Source organism: Gavialis gangeticus, unplaced genomic scaffold (assembly GCF_001723915.1).
Source record: "Gavialis gangeticus isolate Ggan-Ray unplaced genomic scaffold, GavGan_comp1, whole genome shotgun sequence".
In the NCBI taxonomy this organism is placed as follows: Eukaryota; Metazoa; Chordata; order Crocodylia; family Gavialidae; genus Gavialis; species Gavialis gangeticus.
In genome coordinates this window covers 101,184,640-101,198,420 of record NW_017729022.1, presented here as the reverse complement: position 1 = coordinate 101,198,420, position 13,781 = coordinate 101,184,640, and the positions used below count along the sequence as shown (strand labels likewise).

At 40.9% G+C, this 13,781-nt stretch overlaps 1 protein-coding gene across 2 annotated transcripts in view; it reads left to right on the top strand.

The window, feature by feature from the left end:
• SCUBE1 (signal peptide, CUB domain and EGF like domain containing 1) overlaps window positions 1-13,781 on the top strand; it is a 443,267-nt gene that overhangs the window by 390,148 nt on the left and 39,338 nt on the right. Inside the window, exons 12-17 of one of the 2 annotated variants that reach the window (XM_019515739.1) lie at window positions 662-781; window positions 2,172-2,264; window positions 3,211-3,327; window positions 5,023-5,160; window positions 5,854-6,057; window positions 6,946-7,107. In XM_019515739.1, the coding sequence (XP_019371284.1) occupies window positions 662-781; window positions 2,172-2,264; window positions 3,211-3,327; window positions 5,023-5,160; window positions 5,854-6,057; window positions 6,946-7,107 (834 nt within the window). Of the gene's footprint in view, window positions 1-661; window positions 782-2,171; window positions 2,265-3,210; window positions 3,328-5,001; window positions 5,161-5,853; window positions 6,058-6,945; window positions 7,108-13,781 lie in introns of both variants that reach the window. The other variant, XM_019515738.1, reaches the window with a different exon arrangement.

Sequence of the window (13,781 nt, the reverse complement as noted above, 5' to 3'; positions counted from 1 at the left end):
TTCCTAACACTGTACTCAGGCCTTGGCTGAGAGTTGTCTGTATGGAAACATTACCACCTGCTGACTCACCGGCAGTTCCATGGTCTTCCTCCGAGGTTTCCTATTCAGGGGTGGAAAGTTAGAAGGTGGAGCTGGGATTAAACAGAAATATTGGGCAAAGTCAATGACAGTTGGAATGGGTAGTGGAAAATATTGTACTCTCAAGAATTTAAATAAACCAATCTTAGTGAGAGTAACTCCAGTGTGTGTCATGGCAGTGGGGCCCACTGTACCTGAGAGGATATTACCAAAAAGAAAGGCAAACAATCTCCTGTGCATACTGTTACCTGCCCATTTCAGTGACTGGATTTTTCACTGTATTTGCTCTGATAGTTAGAGTTGACAACTCCAAAAAGATACACAATTTTAGTTCCACTGTACTGTTCCTAGTACAGATCCCAGATAGTCTTCCACTTGCTGTGAACTTAGTGAACACACTAAGTTCACAGATGTTTGGACATGGGCTGTTTTATCACATGTTTATGAAGGATTTTCTGTCCATTACCATTGCATTAGCTTCATAAACATTTTCACTAATAACCCCTTTCCACATTGTCCTCTGTGAGTGGGCTGGTAAGGTCTCCTGGCTGCAGTCCTTGATTTTTCATTCCTTTTTCTTCAGAGATGGTGAAATGCCTCACAAATACCAAGTCAGCTCCCCAGGCTCAGCTAGCCTGCAGTAAATCAGGAGGAATAGAAAGCTGCTTCTTGTCATGCCCATCCAACACACTCTTTGTTCCAGGTTGGTACAATCCAGCATTAATGATTAATGATACAAGGTGACTTAATTTTCTTCTTTGAACACATTGTAAATGTATTATTATGGATTATTACAAACAGTTATAAGGAAAAAATTAATTATAGATTAAAGCATGTATGCAAATACTAATTGAATACAGTTACAGCCCATCAGCAGGGCTTGATGCTGTGAACTCCTAAGGACCATCAACTCTTATGGGAAGACTGGACCAAAGTAGTTAACTAGAGATGACAGTTGAGAAATGAATAAAACAAGGGATGTACCAGATAAATGGATTATTAAGGATACCATGTTAAAGAGAAGTTTGAGCATAGTAAATTATTAAGTCAACAAATTCCAGAGATTGGAAAAAAGAAAAGGTTAATTTCAGCAATACCTCTTGGTACCATATTCCTATAGCAATAGAGCTCCCTTAGCACACTTCACATCTGCTAAGAAATACAAATTTTACATTGTCCTGAAAGTCAGCCATATGTAGGTGGTTAGACAAAGCTGAGCAGTAAGTTGGAAGTGCAGGAGTCCCCATGCTAAACACTTGTTGATAGCTCACCTGTAGCAGTATGGCAGGATAACCTGCGTGGGGAAGGGAGGCTAGGGCCAGCACCTGTGCTGACCCCAACAACCTTACCTGGGGTCCTGAGGACCCCCCGGGGCAGCAGCAGCACTGAGCTGGCTTCTCAGAGCCTGGCCGGCTGCCAGAGTGTGGCTTTGGCCGGCCAGGGTTTATTTCTGACTGTGCACATTGCTATCATATGCACCACACTGTTTTTTTTAGTAGTGTTTTTTTTTGACACCAGGATCTCCCAGTGTCAAAAAAACTTGCCACACTTTGTACACTGCAAATTAGCAGCATGGTGAATGGGTACACATGAGCAGCATGCAGTCTGTGGTGCCTCAAACAACTTTGAGGCACTGCAGATTGCACGTGCACTCTTGTCTGGATGCATCCTACATGTTATTTTTTTCTATAAAAAATTCTGTCAAAGTAGTTTAATTAAAATTACTCAGGAAAGTATATGAGAGAGTTTAGTTTTGAATTAACTGCTGCTTTCCACGCCTGTAAATTTTGTGATGTAAAAACAGAGTAAAGCATTTTCTGCCCATTACCATCATATGGTTTGTTTAACAGTTCACAGTCTGGAAAAAAGATTAAGTTTATAATCAAGAATATGAAGCAATAGGCTCTGGCAAACCTAAGTCTTTGCCCACTTCAGCCACAATCGTGTGATTTGTTAATATGGTTTGTCATTTTAAGGTAAGATTTTTCAAAAGTTGTGTCAGTGCTAATAAGTGAAGAGTGAGGATAATACTATCAGAATTATTTTTCTGTATATATATATATCAGTATGCACACTGTCTTCTTTGTGTTCAGATTCAGAGAATAGTTATACACTGAGTTGTGGAGTTCCAGTACAGCAAGGCAAGGCCCAGCAAAAGCGCAATGCAACACTGCCTACTTGTGCAGGTAGGTACTATACATTGTGTATGTGAGAGAGAGAGAGAGAGAGAGAGAGAGAGAAAGAGAGCTCTTTCATGCCTACACTGGCTTCTGGATGCTTTATTACAGGAAACCCTTGCCATTCACAGATTCGCCATTCATGATTTCAAATATTTGCAGTGTGAATATTCAAACCCATGCTCTCTCCCTGCGCACACTCTCGCCATGTTCCCACCCACCCCTCAGTGCCAACACCACCGGCGGCATCTGCGGGAGCTCTGCATTTACTGCCGTGCTCCCGACATATTCACGGATTTTGCCATTTGCAGGGATCTCTGAAATGTATCCCCTGCAAATGGCAAGGGTCTCCTGTACTCCATCCAGGAAGAGCAAAGATGATGTGCAGATGCTGTCTTTGCCTAACAAAGGGTAATTGTACCCAAAAGCTTGCAAAGAAGAATTTTTCCAGTTATTTGAGTTGGTCTAATAAAAGATATTGGATTTACCCAAAGAACCTTGTCTGCCTATGTCCTTAGACCAACATGGCTACAACCTATGGCCCTTTGCAAGAATCACACACTTTGTATACTGCATAAAGAAGCACTGAAATAAAGGGTTACAGATTCAGAGGATCCTGGTTGGTTTAGAGCAGGGGTGTCCAACCTTTTTGAATGTGGGGCTGTATCATGAACTTTTTATCACCCAGTGGGCTGGGGAGCCATATTCAAAGACCTCACAGGAAACGGTATCACATCACCCCACCTGCAACGAAAGTATAGTGTTTACTTTCATTTCCTGTCACAGCACCTCAGGCCTCAGAAAACAGCTTGGAGGGCCGCATGACGGCCCGCGGGCCGTATGTTGGACAAGCCTTGTTTAAATGTTGCAAGAAAATTACTAACTCAAATCAAATAAGTGCTTGCATTCATTTAGGCTGTACAAGGAATGATCAACTTTAATTTTATTTCAACAGATTCCTTAGCCCCACCAATCAAGCAAAAAGCTCGCTTCAAAATTAAAGATGCAAAGTGCCATTTACGGCCTCGCAGCAAAGAAAAAAATAAAGATTCTGGGAAGCAAACTGTTATGGGTATGTGGTTTCTCATAACATCATCAGAGTCTTAAATGTTGTTGCAGTTTGTTTTGGTAACTTGTTCTCCTCACAAGTTGCTAAGAAATTTAGTTATGACTTCCAGATTTGGCCTTAACCTAGGCTTAGTCCACAATTCAGATTCAAACTAAAGTTGGACTAGGGTTTGGATTAGCAGTGCTCATCATGAAATGCCACCAGCTGATCTCATGAAGTCTTCAAAAATTCAGAATTTAGCTGATTCTACAAGGTTTCTGGCATTGGCAGTGGTACAGTTCCCCTGAGATCAGAAGTTACTGGCCAAAGAGAAGTTGGAAGAAAGTTGGCTAGGTTTGATTTTGTTCATTAAAATTAGATTTATAAAAATAAGATATGTTATTTTAATTTGTATTATGTTCCCATTGGAATCCTATGGTGCAGGAAGAGGCAGCCTCTTCCCAGAAAAGTTAAATCTGTAGTTATGGATGGCTTCAGTTATACTGGAATGTTTAGTTTATATGATATTGCAAAGGATGAAAAGAAAACATATATCCAATTTTAGCAAAGTCAGAAATGAAAATCCTTTGTCAGGCTGGTCTAGCATTTGAATGTGGCAAAACTTGCTGTGAATAAATATTTTTTATTACTTGTCTTTTCAATTAAACATTTTTTCTTTTTGATATTTCCATGCTGCCTCTGCAATCTGAGCACAGTCAGGTTGTAACCTAAATTGATCTGTCCAGATTAATCCCCCACACAGAGGGAAGGACAGTAAATAAACAAGCAGTGGAAATAGGGACATGTAAGCAGATTATCAGAATGGAGACTAGTTTTAACTGCCTAGATGAGTATTATTAACACGCAAAGTCATTTTTAAATGTGTTTTTCATCTCAAATGTCACTTTCAGAGGTTAACAGAAAATAGGCTTTAAATGACACGTTTCACATTTCTTTAGGGTACACATAGTATAACTTTGAGAAGTCAAGTACAGTTAAAATTTGTCTTGTACAACAAAAATATTACTCAGAAATGGAACTGTAGCTGGATCAACCATTTTGTAGTTTAACTGCATCACATGCAGATTTCTGATTTTGATTCTTTATTTCCCTTATCAACCTGAGGCAAAATATTATGTAAAAACACTTCTGAATTTTTATTTTCTTTTTTTACCCTCATTGGGCACATCCAGATGAGTGCGAACATGCCTCTTGCAGTGTCTCAAACTCCTGTGAGATGCTGCAAGAAACACACTGGGAACACATTTTTTGATACCCGGACACCCCAGTATCAAAAAATATCCCAGGAGGAAAAAGTGGGGCAGGGCATGGTCCCGGGCCATGCCCTGAGGCAACCAGAGGCTCTGTCCTCCTCAGAGATGCTCTGGTGGCCAGCCAGAATGTTTCTACAGCTGGCACTTGCCCTAATGCTGAAGCACACTGCCTGCCCATATGGGGCAAGCAGCGGTGCAAGCTGGAGGGACCTGGACCCAGGTTCCTGACCAGTAACTAGGGGGTGGGCAGGCTGGAGGAGGGGGAGGTTCATCTAACCAGAAAAAGTTCATCTAACAGTACATGTGCAATGTTATGTAACATTACCAAGCATTAATGTTAACCCAACTCTAATATCACACACAAGCCTGTCACTTGCTACCTTGCTACTTGATTCCTCTTCCATGTCACTTCTGTTATGCAAAGGAGGTCAATTCCCTTGTACAGACAACTGTCAGGTGACCTTTGTGAATCTGAAGTGTGATTCCACCAAGAAAAAACGCCGAGGCCGCAAGTCACCCTCCAAAGAAGTGTCCCATATCACTGCTGAGTTTGAAATGGAGATGAAATCAGAGGAAGTCTCAGGTTTGTGAAAGATCTCTTCTGGTCTATGGGAAGGTCATGTTACAGTGCTATGGTGTGGTTAGCCAGTCAACTTGCATTTCACCAGGCTTGTATGCAACATGCATTACTAAATTCAACAAACTTTCCAAGCTCAAAGTTGATTTAACTAGAAAATTGGCTCTCAAAATGTCTAGGAATGGTTAGAACCCATAGAAATATATGAAAGAGAAAATGTCTTAATACATAGGTGGCAACATGCAGACCAGCTGCCACTCCTATAGCCTATGAGACAATACAGCCTGTTTGTTTGATAGATCCCCGCTCAGTACTGCTGGAGAGTGTGCCATGTCTGCTGTATCTCTGATTCTGTACCTGGAATAGAACAAGGCAGTGAGCTCCTTATGCTGAAGCTAAGGCAAGATCAGTGCTCTGTGTGCAGTTACAGATTGGGAATTTGATTCGCTAGAGTTTGATGGTCTGTCTGTCCATTTCAAATGGCCTAAAATCAAAACTGTCACTAATCAGTCAGTTCTGGCACTAGGAAAATCATGTATTTTTTCCACTTGGCACATAAAGAGAAGTGAATGAAGTGCCAGAGAGAGAAAAGTTTTTCGATAGTTAGCATGGCATACTGTTTAGGAATGGTATACTAAACATCTCTACTTTAAACATGAATCTCAATTGCTCCTAGTTTTCTTATTCTTTCCCATCTAGACACTTGTAACATTGACTGTGTGCGGAAACGAATGGAGCAGAAGCTGCAAACTGCAATCAAAACATTGAGGAAATCTATTAACAAACAGCAATTTTACATTCAGTTTTCTGGGACAGAATATGAAGTGGCTCAGAAGCCAGCTAAGGCTACTGAAGGACATGAAGCATGCAGTACAGGTCAAGTGCTGCAGGATGAAAAATGTGGTAAGTCTCAGCAAAACCTGAAGTTATATTTGAATCAGCTGCACCCTATTTAAAATATAGACCTTTAATGTTAACTAGTCAATACTAAGTCATACAGTAAAGCTGTCTGATACCTAAACAATGTGGGGAATCCTGGGTCTTGCTTTATGTAGAACAACAAGGATAGACTGACTGAACTGCATTTTTTGGGATCAGGTGCTTGTGATAACTCTTCAACTGCAATTTTCAGCACAAGGTTTCTAATCTATCAAGAATGCAGTTTACTTTCTCCTGGTGCCCATAACACTGTACTGACTTGGAGTCAAATTTTCAGTCAGCTTCTACACTTTTTTAAGGCAGTTTGACGCATCAGGCCATTTCTATGCAAAAAGCATTGAATTTGCATGTGCAGTTCTGGTAGTTATTCAGGATTACCACGCACATCGCTTGCACCTCCACAGTTCTGTAACTGAGAGGTTGAACTGAGCATTGTAACTATTGTGTTTAGAAACCCTTACCGTTTACCCTTTAAAGACAAGAGTATAAAGTGTCCTCTTGCAAGATGAAGAGCAGGGTGATTAATTTATATGTTTAGAATGTTTTTCCAATTAAACCATTTCACTGTCAAGAAAAATACCAGTTGAGACGGGATATATTGCCTGCAAATACATCTTTATAATTGATATGTCAACTTACTGTGCCCTCAGCACACACATCTTGTATTATATCTCCCATAAAACGATGACATATATTTATCTACCAAAAACCAATGACACTTTGGAGATTTTTTTGTTGTTGTTAAAAGTAGACCAAGTCAAAGAGAACCATCTTCTGTAGGTTTTTTATATGAAGGCAAACTATATTACCAAAATGAAAGTCCTTATGGAGATTCCACTTTTCTTTTCTCAGTTACCTGCAACACGGGCACCTATTATAGCGGAGAGCATAATCAGTGCATTCCTTGCTCACCAGGAACATACCAAGACACAGAAGGTCAACTTACCTGTGAACCTTGCCCAAGTAATGATGGACAGGGCATAACAGGCGCACGGAATGTATCAGAATGTGGAGGCAAGTCTAATTTGATTCTAAAAGGAATAGGTGCACCCAAATAACAAGCAAGGTATGGAGGCTAAAAGTGAGGAAAGCCTTCCACAATTCTGTCTTGTCACACTAACAGAAAAGAGCTCTGTGCACTTACAAACAATACCAAAAACCGTTTCAGTTTGCTCTAACCATTTGTTGGTCAAGTAAATGTGAATTAAAATACCATTTTGGGCATTGGTATGCAACTGTGCAACTTTTGCCCCTGGTCAGATGTGGAATTCTGGTTATTTCTTGACTTGTTAGGACCTACTGACCTAATGCAGTCTGAATCAAATGAAAATTTTAAATAGGATGATATAATTGGATGCACACCTTGCTGGGGTTATTGGACCCCAGCAGTCTTTCCTGCCCAGAGCAGGGGGCTAGACCCAATGATCTCACAAGGTCCCTTCCAGCCCTAAACTTCTGTGACTCTATGAATTAACCTGCTTGATAATACTGCCAAGGAAATCTTTTGGGGGACTACACTATCATACTGTGACTTAGCTCATCTGTGTTAGCAACAATCAAACCTCAGAAAGAGGGATGCCACATTGATCTGTGGCCTCAGAGCCAAAATGTACTAAGTTCTCATTCTATTTGATCTTCCCTCACAAGTTACTTAAAAATCTCTGATGCGGATCACCTGTCTCTAAAATAAGCAATAATAATGTTCACCTATTTCAGAAAAGTGTTGTGGAGTTAAATTTGTTAATGTTCCTAAAACACTTTAAACAGGGCAGAGTTACAAATGTAAACAATTTTCCTGGTTTAGATGTTCAAAATGTAGATGTTTTGATAGGCAAGTGATTTAATTGTAAAACATTTAATTTGATGCAAAATATATTCAAGAAAATTACATTAATTAGTGTCAAAATCTTGGATTTCCAAAGTCTTATAAATACACACACACATACATACCTCTGTGTAATTTGTTGGACTTTTGAAAGCCCAGCTTTGAATACTCATTAATGCAATTTGCATTAATATAATTTGCTTCAAGACATTGCTGTTTTTTGCTATCATTGGATAAAGAAATGGCAATAGTGTCTCAGGATGGTTGTTATGAGTAAGTTTTTACTTTTTCCAGTGATCAACAAATAATTTAATTGTACAGTTGGAAAACAGCGAAATACTTATACATTTCCAACACTGTTGACTTTTATTTCAGCCAAAATGAAATGCAGATCACTTATGGATAAAATAAAGTCTAAATTCACATGTGTTTTGATATCCTGTACTGAAAAAAAACAGTATAGCTGTGTGGAAGATGAAATTGCATTTCCCAACTACTTAAAATAATTCAAAATTAGTTTTCATTTTGCACTGGAATGAAAATGAATCTTTTCAAATGTCTTTGCTCAGAGCAGCTGCAGTGCCAGTCACAGTGGTGGAATCAGCTGTCACTAGAGTCACAGATATATTTTTGCATACCCCCTCACAACAAAGGCAGAATCTGGGACTACTGCACCTGTTGCCTCTTCCCACCCCCCTGCCCAGTTATGTTACCATCTTTGCTAAATGGAATTGTATTGGAATGGCCATTTTTAGATCTAAGTTCTTGACTAAGTTTTTCTGTTCAGATCTCTCTCTCTCTAGAGTGATTCTCAGTCAGGGTCCTACAGCATCCTGGGGTGCCATAAAATCCTTTTCAAGTTGTTGTTGCAGGGTGCCATGCAGTATCAGCATGGGTGGGTATGCAAATACTGACACTATTCACAAGCTAAACCCGAAGATTTCAAATAGGAATCCATCATGTTAAAAACATTCTGAATGGCTGTGGTCCTCATGAGACCTTTGCAACAGAAGAATTGCTCTATTATTTTTTGGTAATCAAAAAACAAGTGAAATTTGTTTCTGAAATGGGGTGCCACTAAATTCAGACAAGTTATAGAGGGGGGTGCCTTGTGACACCGTATATGCCTTGTGAGCTGGTATATGTGTGCTGGTGGCCATTTATTGTGATAGATTTCATTAAATGGCTATTTGTTGGCAATTTCAGCAGAGAAGCTGATGGCATGGAAACAGAATAACTCTTTCACTCTTCTTTCAGTTCTCAGCAAAACTAATCAGTGAACTAACTGGGGTACTGCTTCCAGTTCTCAGGCTGATGTATCCAGAGCTAGCTTGGGTATCTTTATGGCTGCAAACAGACATTGCCTGTGTGCTGCCTTAAAACAAAGCAAAAGCAAACAAACATCCATGCCCTTTGTTACATCACAAATGCCCAGATTTGTGGCCATGACGAAAGGTAGTATAACTTTGTGCCACTGTTTTTCAGTGGACATCTGTTTGTTTTAAGGAGGGAGATCATGGGACGACTGGAGCTGCCCATGCTTTCCAGCCACCCCAGGTAGGTGCTCCCAAGGCATACAGAATTGGGCCCCTGAAGTCCTAGGAACAGTTGCCCACATTTCCCGATTTGCAGAGGCAGAGCCTGAGTCATAATGCCTGGGTGTGCACAGCTGCTCCCTGTTTGCAGAGGTGCCCCCAGGGAACCCAACTCAGGACACATCTCTGCAAGTGAGGAAACCTGAGGTTCCCCCACTTGCAGAAATGTGCCCTGAGAATTGTCCTGCATGCTTGGGCCCCTGCCGCTCCTGAGAGTGGCAGGGACCTGACTCTTTGGAACAACGGGCATTGTCTGCTTTGCCCAATGAAGCAAATCAACTGAGCTGGTATATGTCCTAACGTAACTGATCCATTTCATTTGGCAACATCCATTTCTAGCATAGGCAAATCTTCCATTGTAATGAGAAGATATGTACCCTAGACCCAGATCCTTTGCTCATTAATTGCAGTGGACCTATACCAATTAGTACCAGCACCCAAAATCATAAAAAGCAAAGGCTAGCAGTATCACAGAACTTCTCAGAAATCAGTGGCTCACTAATCATTTTGTGCTTCTTGTACAGTAAGTCTCCTGCATTTCAGTCAAGGGGGGAAACCAAGATAAAAATCCTGAAGCTAATGGGAGTTTTGCCATTGACTTCAGTGGAGCTGGGATTTCACCCAGAGATTTTTAATTCTTTAATTGAGTTAGCAGGATGGAAAGAAAAAAAATAGGGACCACTTCAGCTGCAATTTTTTTAATTGATTCTTTCTTGAAAAATCTGCTTAATCAGAATAAGGCCTTCAAGGAGACATTTTTCATCATAAACACCGGTGCTTCCTTGAAAGCCTTATTCTGATTAAGCAGATTTCAACAGATATAGAGAGATAGAGATAAGCTATATTTTTTACCTAAATATGTTGTACTAAGTTCTTTGAAAATAAACAAACACTTCAATTACAAAAATAACAACTGGGTGAGGAACAGGTTCTTCTGCTAGTGTGTGTGTGTGCATGTGTGTACATACGTACTACATAATTTTTAAAGAGCATAGTACAACATAATTACATTTCATATTTAACATGGAGCAACATTTCAAATGACATCCAAATGAATTATCTTTATTGTAAAACATTTTTGTAAACAATGTTTGTGGTGTTTCCTGTTGGTACCCGTATATACTACCCTCTTTGACTACTAACTTTGGAGCAAGCCACATATAACTGTCCATGTGAAAAGCATGGTTCCCTTAAATAGTGAGTGGAAGACCCAAAAATGGTCAAATGAAAAATACCCCATGTATAATTTTCTTCTGGTGTTATTCAGTGATCTTGGAAGGTGTAGATAGGACCAGCCATTCTTGAGTTATAAGCCAATATACATACATACAGATATATACTTCATTTTTTATATATATATATAGATATATATGTTGCTTTCAACATGAAATAAGCAAGTATTGTCTTTTCACTAATTTAGTGTGTACCTAGTGTCAAATGAAGAGGTTTTGGAACAAAGTCGTAATGTAATCAAAAGTCACCACAGCCAGATTGTATGTATTCAAAAGTTGTAAGGAATAAGCACCAAGCAATTGAGCTGCTAAATAGGCAGTTTCTCATTTAGGTTGGCCATGGATCCCAGAGGACTGGAAAACAACAAATACCGTACATCCATTTAAAAAAATGCTCTAGGGGTGTCTCAAGTAATTGTACCCCAGATTAGACTTATACCTGTACCTAGCAAATTCACTGAAATGATCATTACAAATGACTGTTATAGGAAAACATTCTGGGTCTAACCAGTATGAGTTTTGCAAGAGAAAATAATAATCTTAGAATTTTTTGAATGTTTCAGTAAAAAAGCGACTAAAGGAGAAGCAGATGATGTAATTTATTTAAACTTCTCAAAAGCCTTCAACAAGACTGCCCATAAGACTACTAAAACAACTCAGGTTTCATGAGGTTAGAGACAAAGTGTTGCCATGATCAAAAACTGGACAGGAGGCAGAAAAGACAGAGCAGAAGTATATGGACATTTTTCATCATGGAAGTAACCCTGGGATGCCTCAAGGTTCCACTCTAAGTCCCATGCTATATAATATATCAATGATCTGGGAAAGGGGTGATTAGTAAAGTGGAAATGCCTGTGGGTGAAACAGAGTATTTAGAAGAATAAGAATCAGAAATGACTGATCAATAGTAGCAAAGGTTTTTTTCATGTCACAATTAAACTGAACATGTATATGGATATCACAAATATCCAGAATTCTCATAATCAGTTATGACAAACTTTATGGCAGAGATACACTTTCTCCTTCCGGGCTTAAGATTGACCTTTACTCTTAGACATTAGGATGACATGTAATGTAGGGGGGAAAATATCCCAGATCTGCCTTTTGTCCAGTTAAGAAACAGCATTTCCCATTTTTAATATTTTCTAAATTGGAAATCTTTTTCTCCTGAATTGGGTTAGAAAACCCAAACCTCAAGTGATCAGTTTAGTTGCTTGCAATTCAGTGGTGAACAATAGTGTAACTGTGGAAAAAAAAATTTCAATCTTAGTCAGCTACTGACAGATATTCCTTGGTTCTATGGCTGATTGTCTTCAGGTGAGAAGCCTCAGGGCTTCCAGGGTTTAGAGCTCTATTATCTGAATGGCCCAAAAGTCAGGAACCTGTATGCTTCCAGGTTCATAGGACAGCTCTCTCCCCAAGCTGTCAAAATCTCTTGGAAACTGTCTCCCCAGGTTGCAGGAGTCACGTAGTCTAAGGAGACAATTGGATCAAAAAGTGGAACTCATGAAGTCCTCAGTTCTGAAGCAGCCTCTATGGTGGGGCAGATCTGGGAGCCACAGGACACTGGAATAACTGAGTGTTTTAACTCTGAAGTAGATTGCATAGTAGGCCTGTGCAAAGCGGCTAGTATTCACTTCAGATTTAGATTCGGCCAATTCGGGGGACAGTGATTTGATTTGGAGAGTGGGCGGAGGTTGGGGGGTGCTCAGGGGGACTAGGGGAGCAGGCAGGGGATGAGACCTGTTGGGGATCCCCCCTATGGATCCCTCCCTCCTCCTCCAGCCCCTGCTTCCCCACCCCCTACTTACCAGCATGGAGTCCAGGTCCCTGCTGCAGCAAGCCCAAATCACCAAAGCTCTCTGAATCTTTTCCAAATCAGTTCAGAGAGCTTCAAATCAATTCAGACCTTTTTATTGGTCTCCTGATTCAGATTCAGAGATTTGGCTATTGAATTGGGCTGAATCTCCTCTGAATTGAATCAGTACCCAAAGCTTCACACAGCCCTATTGCATAGCATTGTTGCTTCAGTACTGAAGACCTTTGGGCCCAGGTTTCCAGCTCCACAGCAAGCCTTAAGAGCTCTGGCATGAGTCAGAACTTTCAGGGTCCCAGCTTCCCAATAAATAGCCTGGAAGCTGTGAAAATCCAGAGCACCTGGTGCCATGGGAGGAAGCTTAGGAGCCCTGATCCCATAACTGAGCATGGGAGCTGGAAATCCCAGCCCATACAAACTCCTAAGATTTCCTGGCATGTGGCAAGAAGCCTAAGAACTCTGGTTCAATCCAGGGTCTATCAGGGCTACCAGGCTTTCATGGATGCTGTCTTTCCAGGTTGTAGGAATTGGGTAGCCCAAGGAAACAAATGGCCCAGGCATCTGGAAAAGGTACAGTAGTGCAGAGGCTCCAGCCTCAGAGTTGTCCATATGTTAGGACCATGGAGCCATGGCCTCTGGATGTCTGGAAGGGACATGACCCTTGGGCAGACCTACAGGTATGCTGGCAAGTAGCCAGGTGCTTGAGTTGGCAGAAAACCAATTAGGTTTCTATTAGAAACATGCCCAGTGTTCTGTCAGAAAAATTGGTTGAATTCAGTTTATTGCCAAAAAACACTTCAGGTTTTGCCAAATAGATATTTTCTGTTAGAAGATTTCTAACCAGATACAGCTTTAACATCTGCCACTGAAGCATCTAGTGTTGGCCTGCAAGGCGGCTAGTATTTACTTTGGATTCCAATTCGGCTGATTCAGGGGACAGTGATTCGATTCGGCGATTCGAATCACTGTCCCAAATCAATTCAACTGAAAAGAAAAAAGCCTCAAATTCACCAGCTCCTGCCATGGAGGGGGGAGGGGGCAATCCCTGCTGCCCCCCACTGCCCCGTGCTATGGGGGGGGCTGCGACAGCAGCTGGTGAGTGGGGGCTTCTTTTATTTTTAGAGTCAGGAGCTTTGGCCAGGCAGGGCAGCCATGGGAGGGACTAGGGAAGCAGGCAGGGGATGGGGCCTGGCAGGGCTCCCCCCATGGTCCCCTCCCTC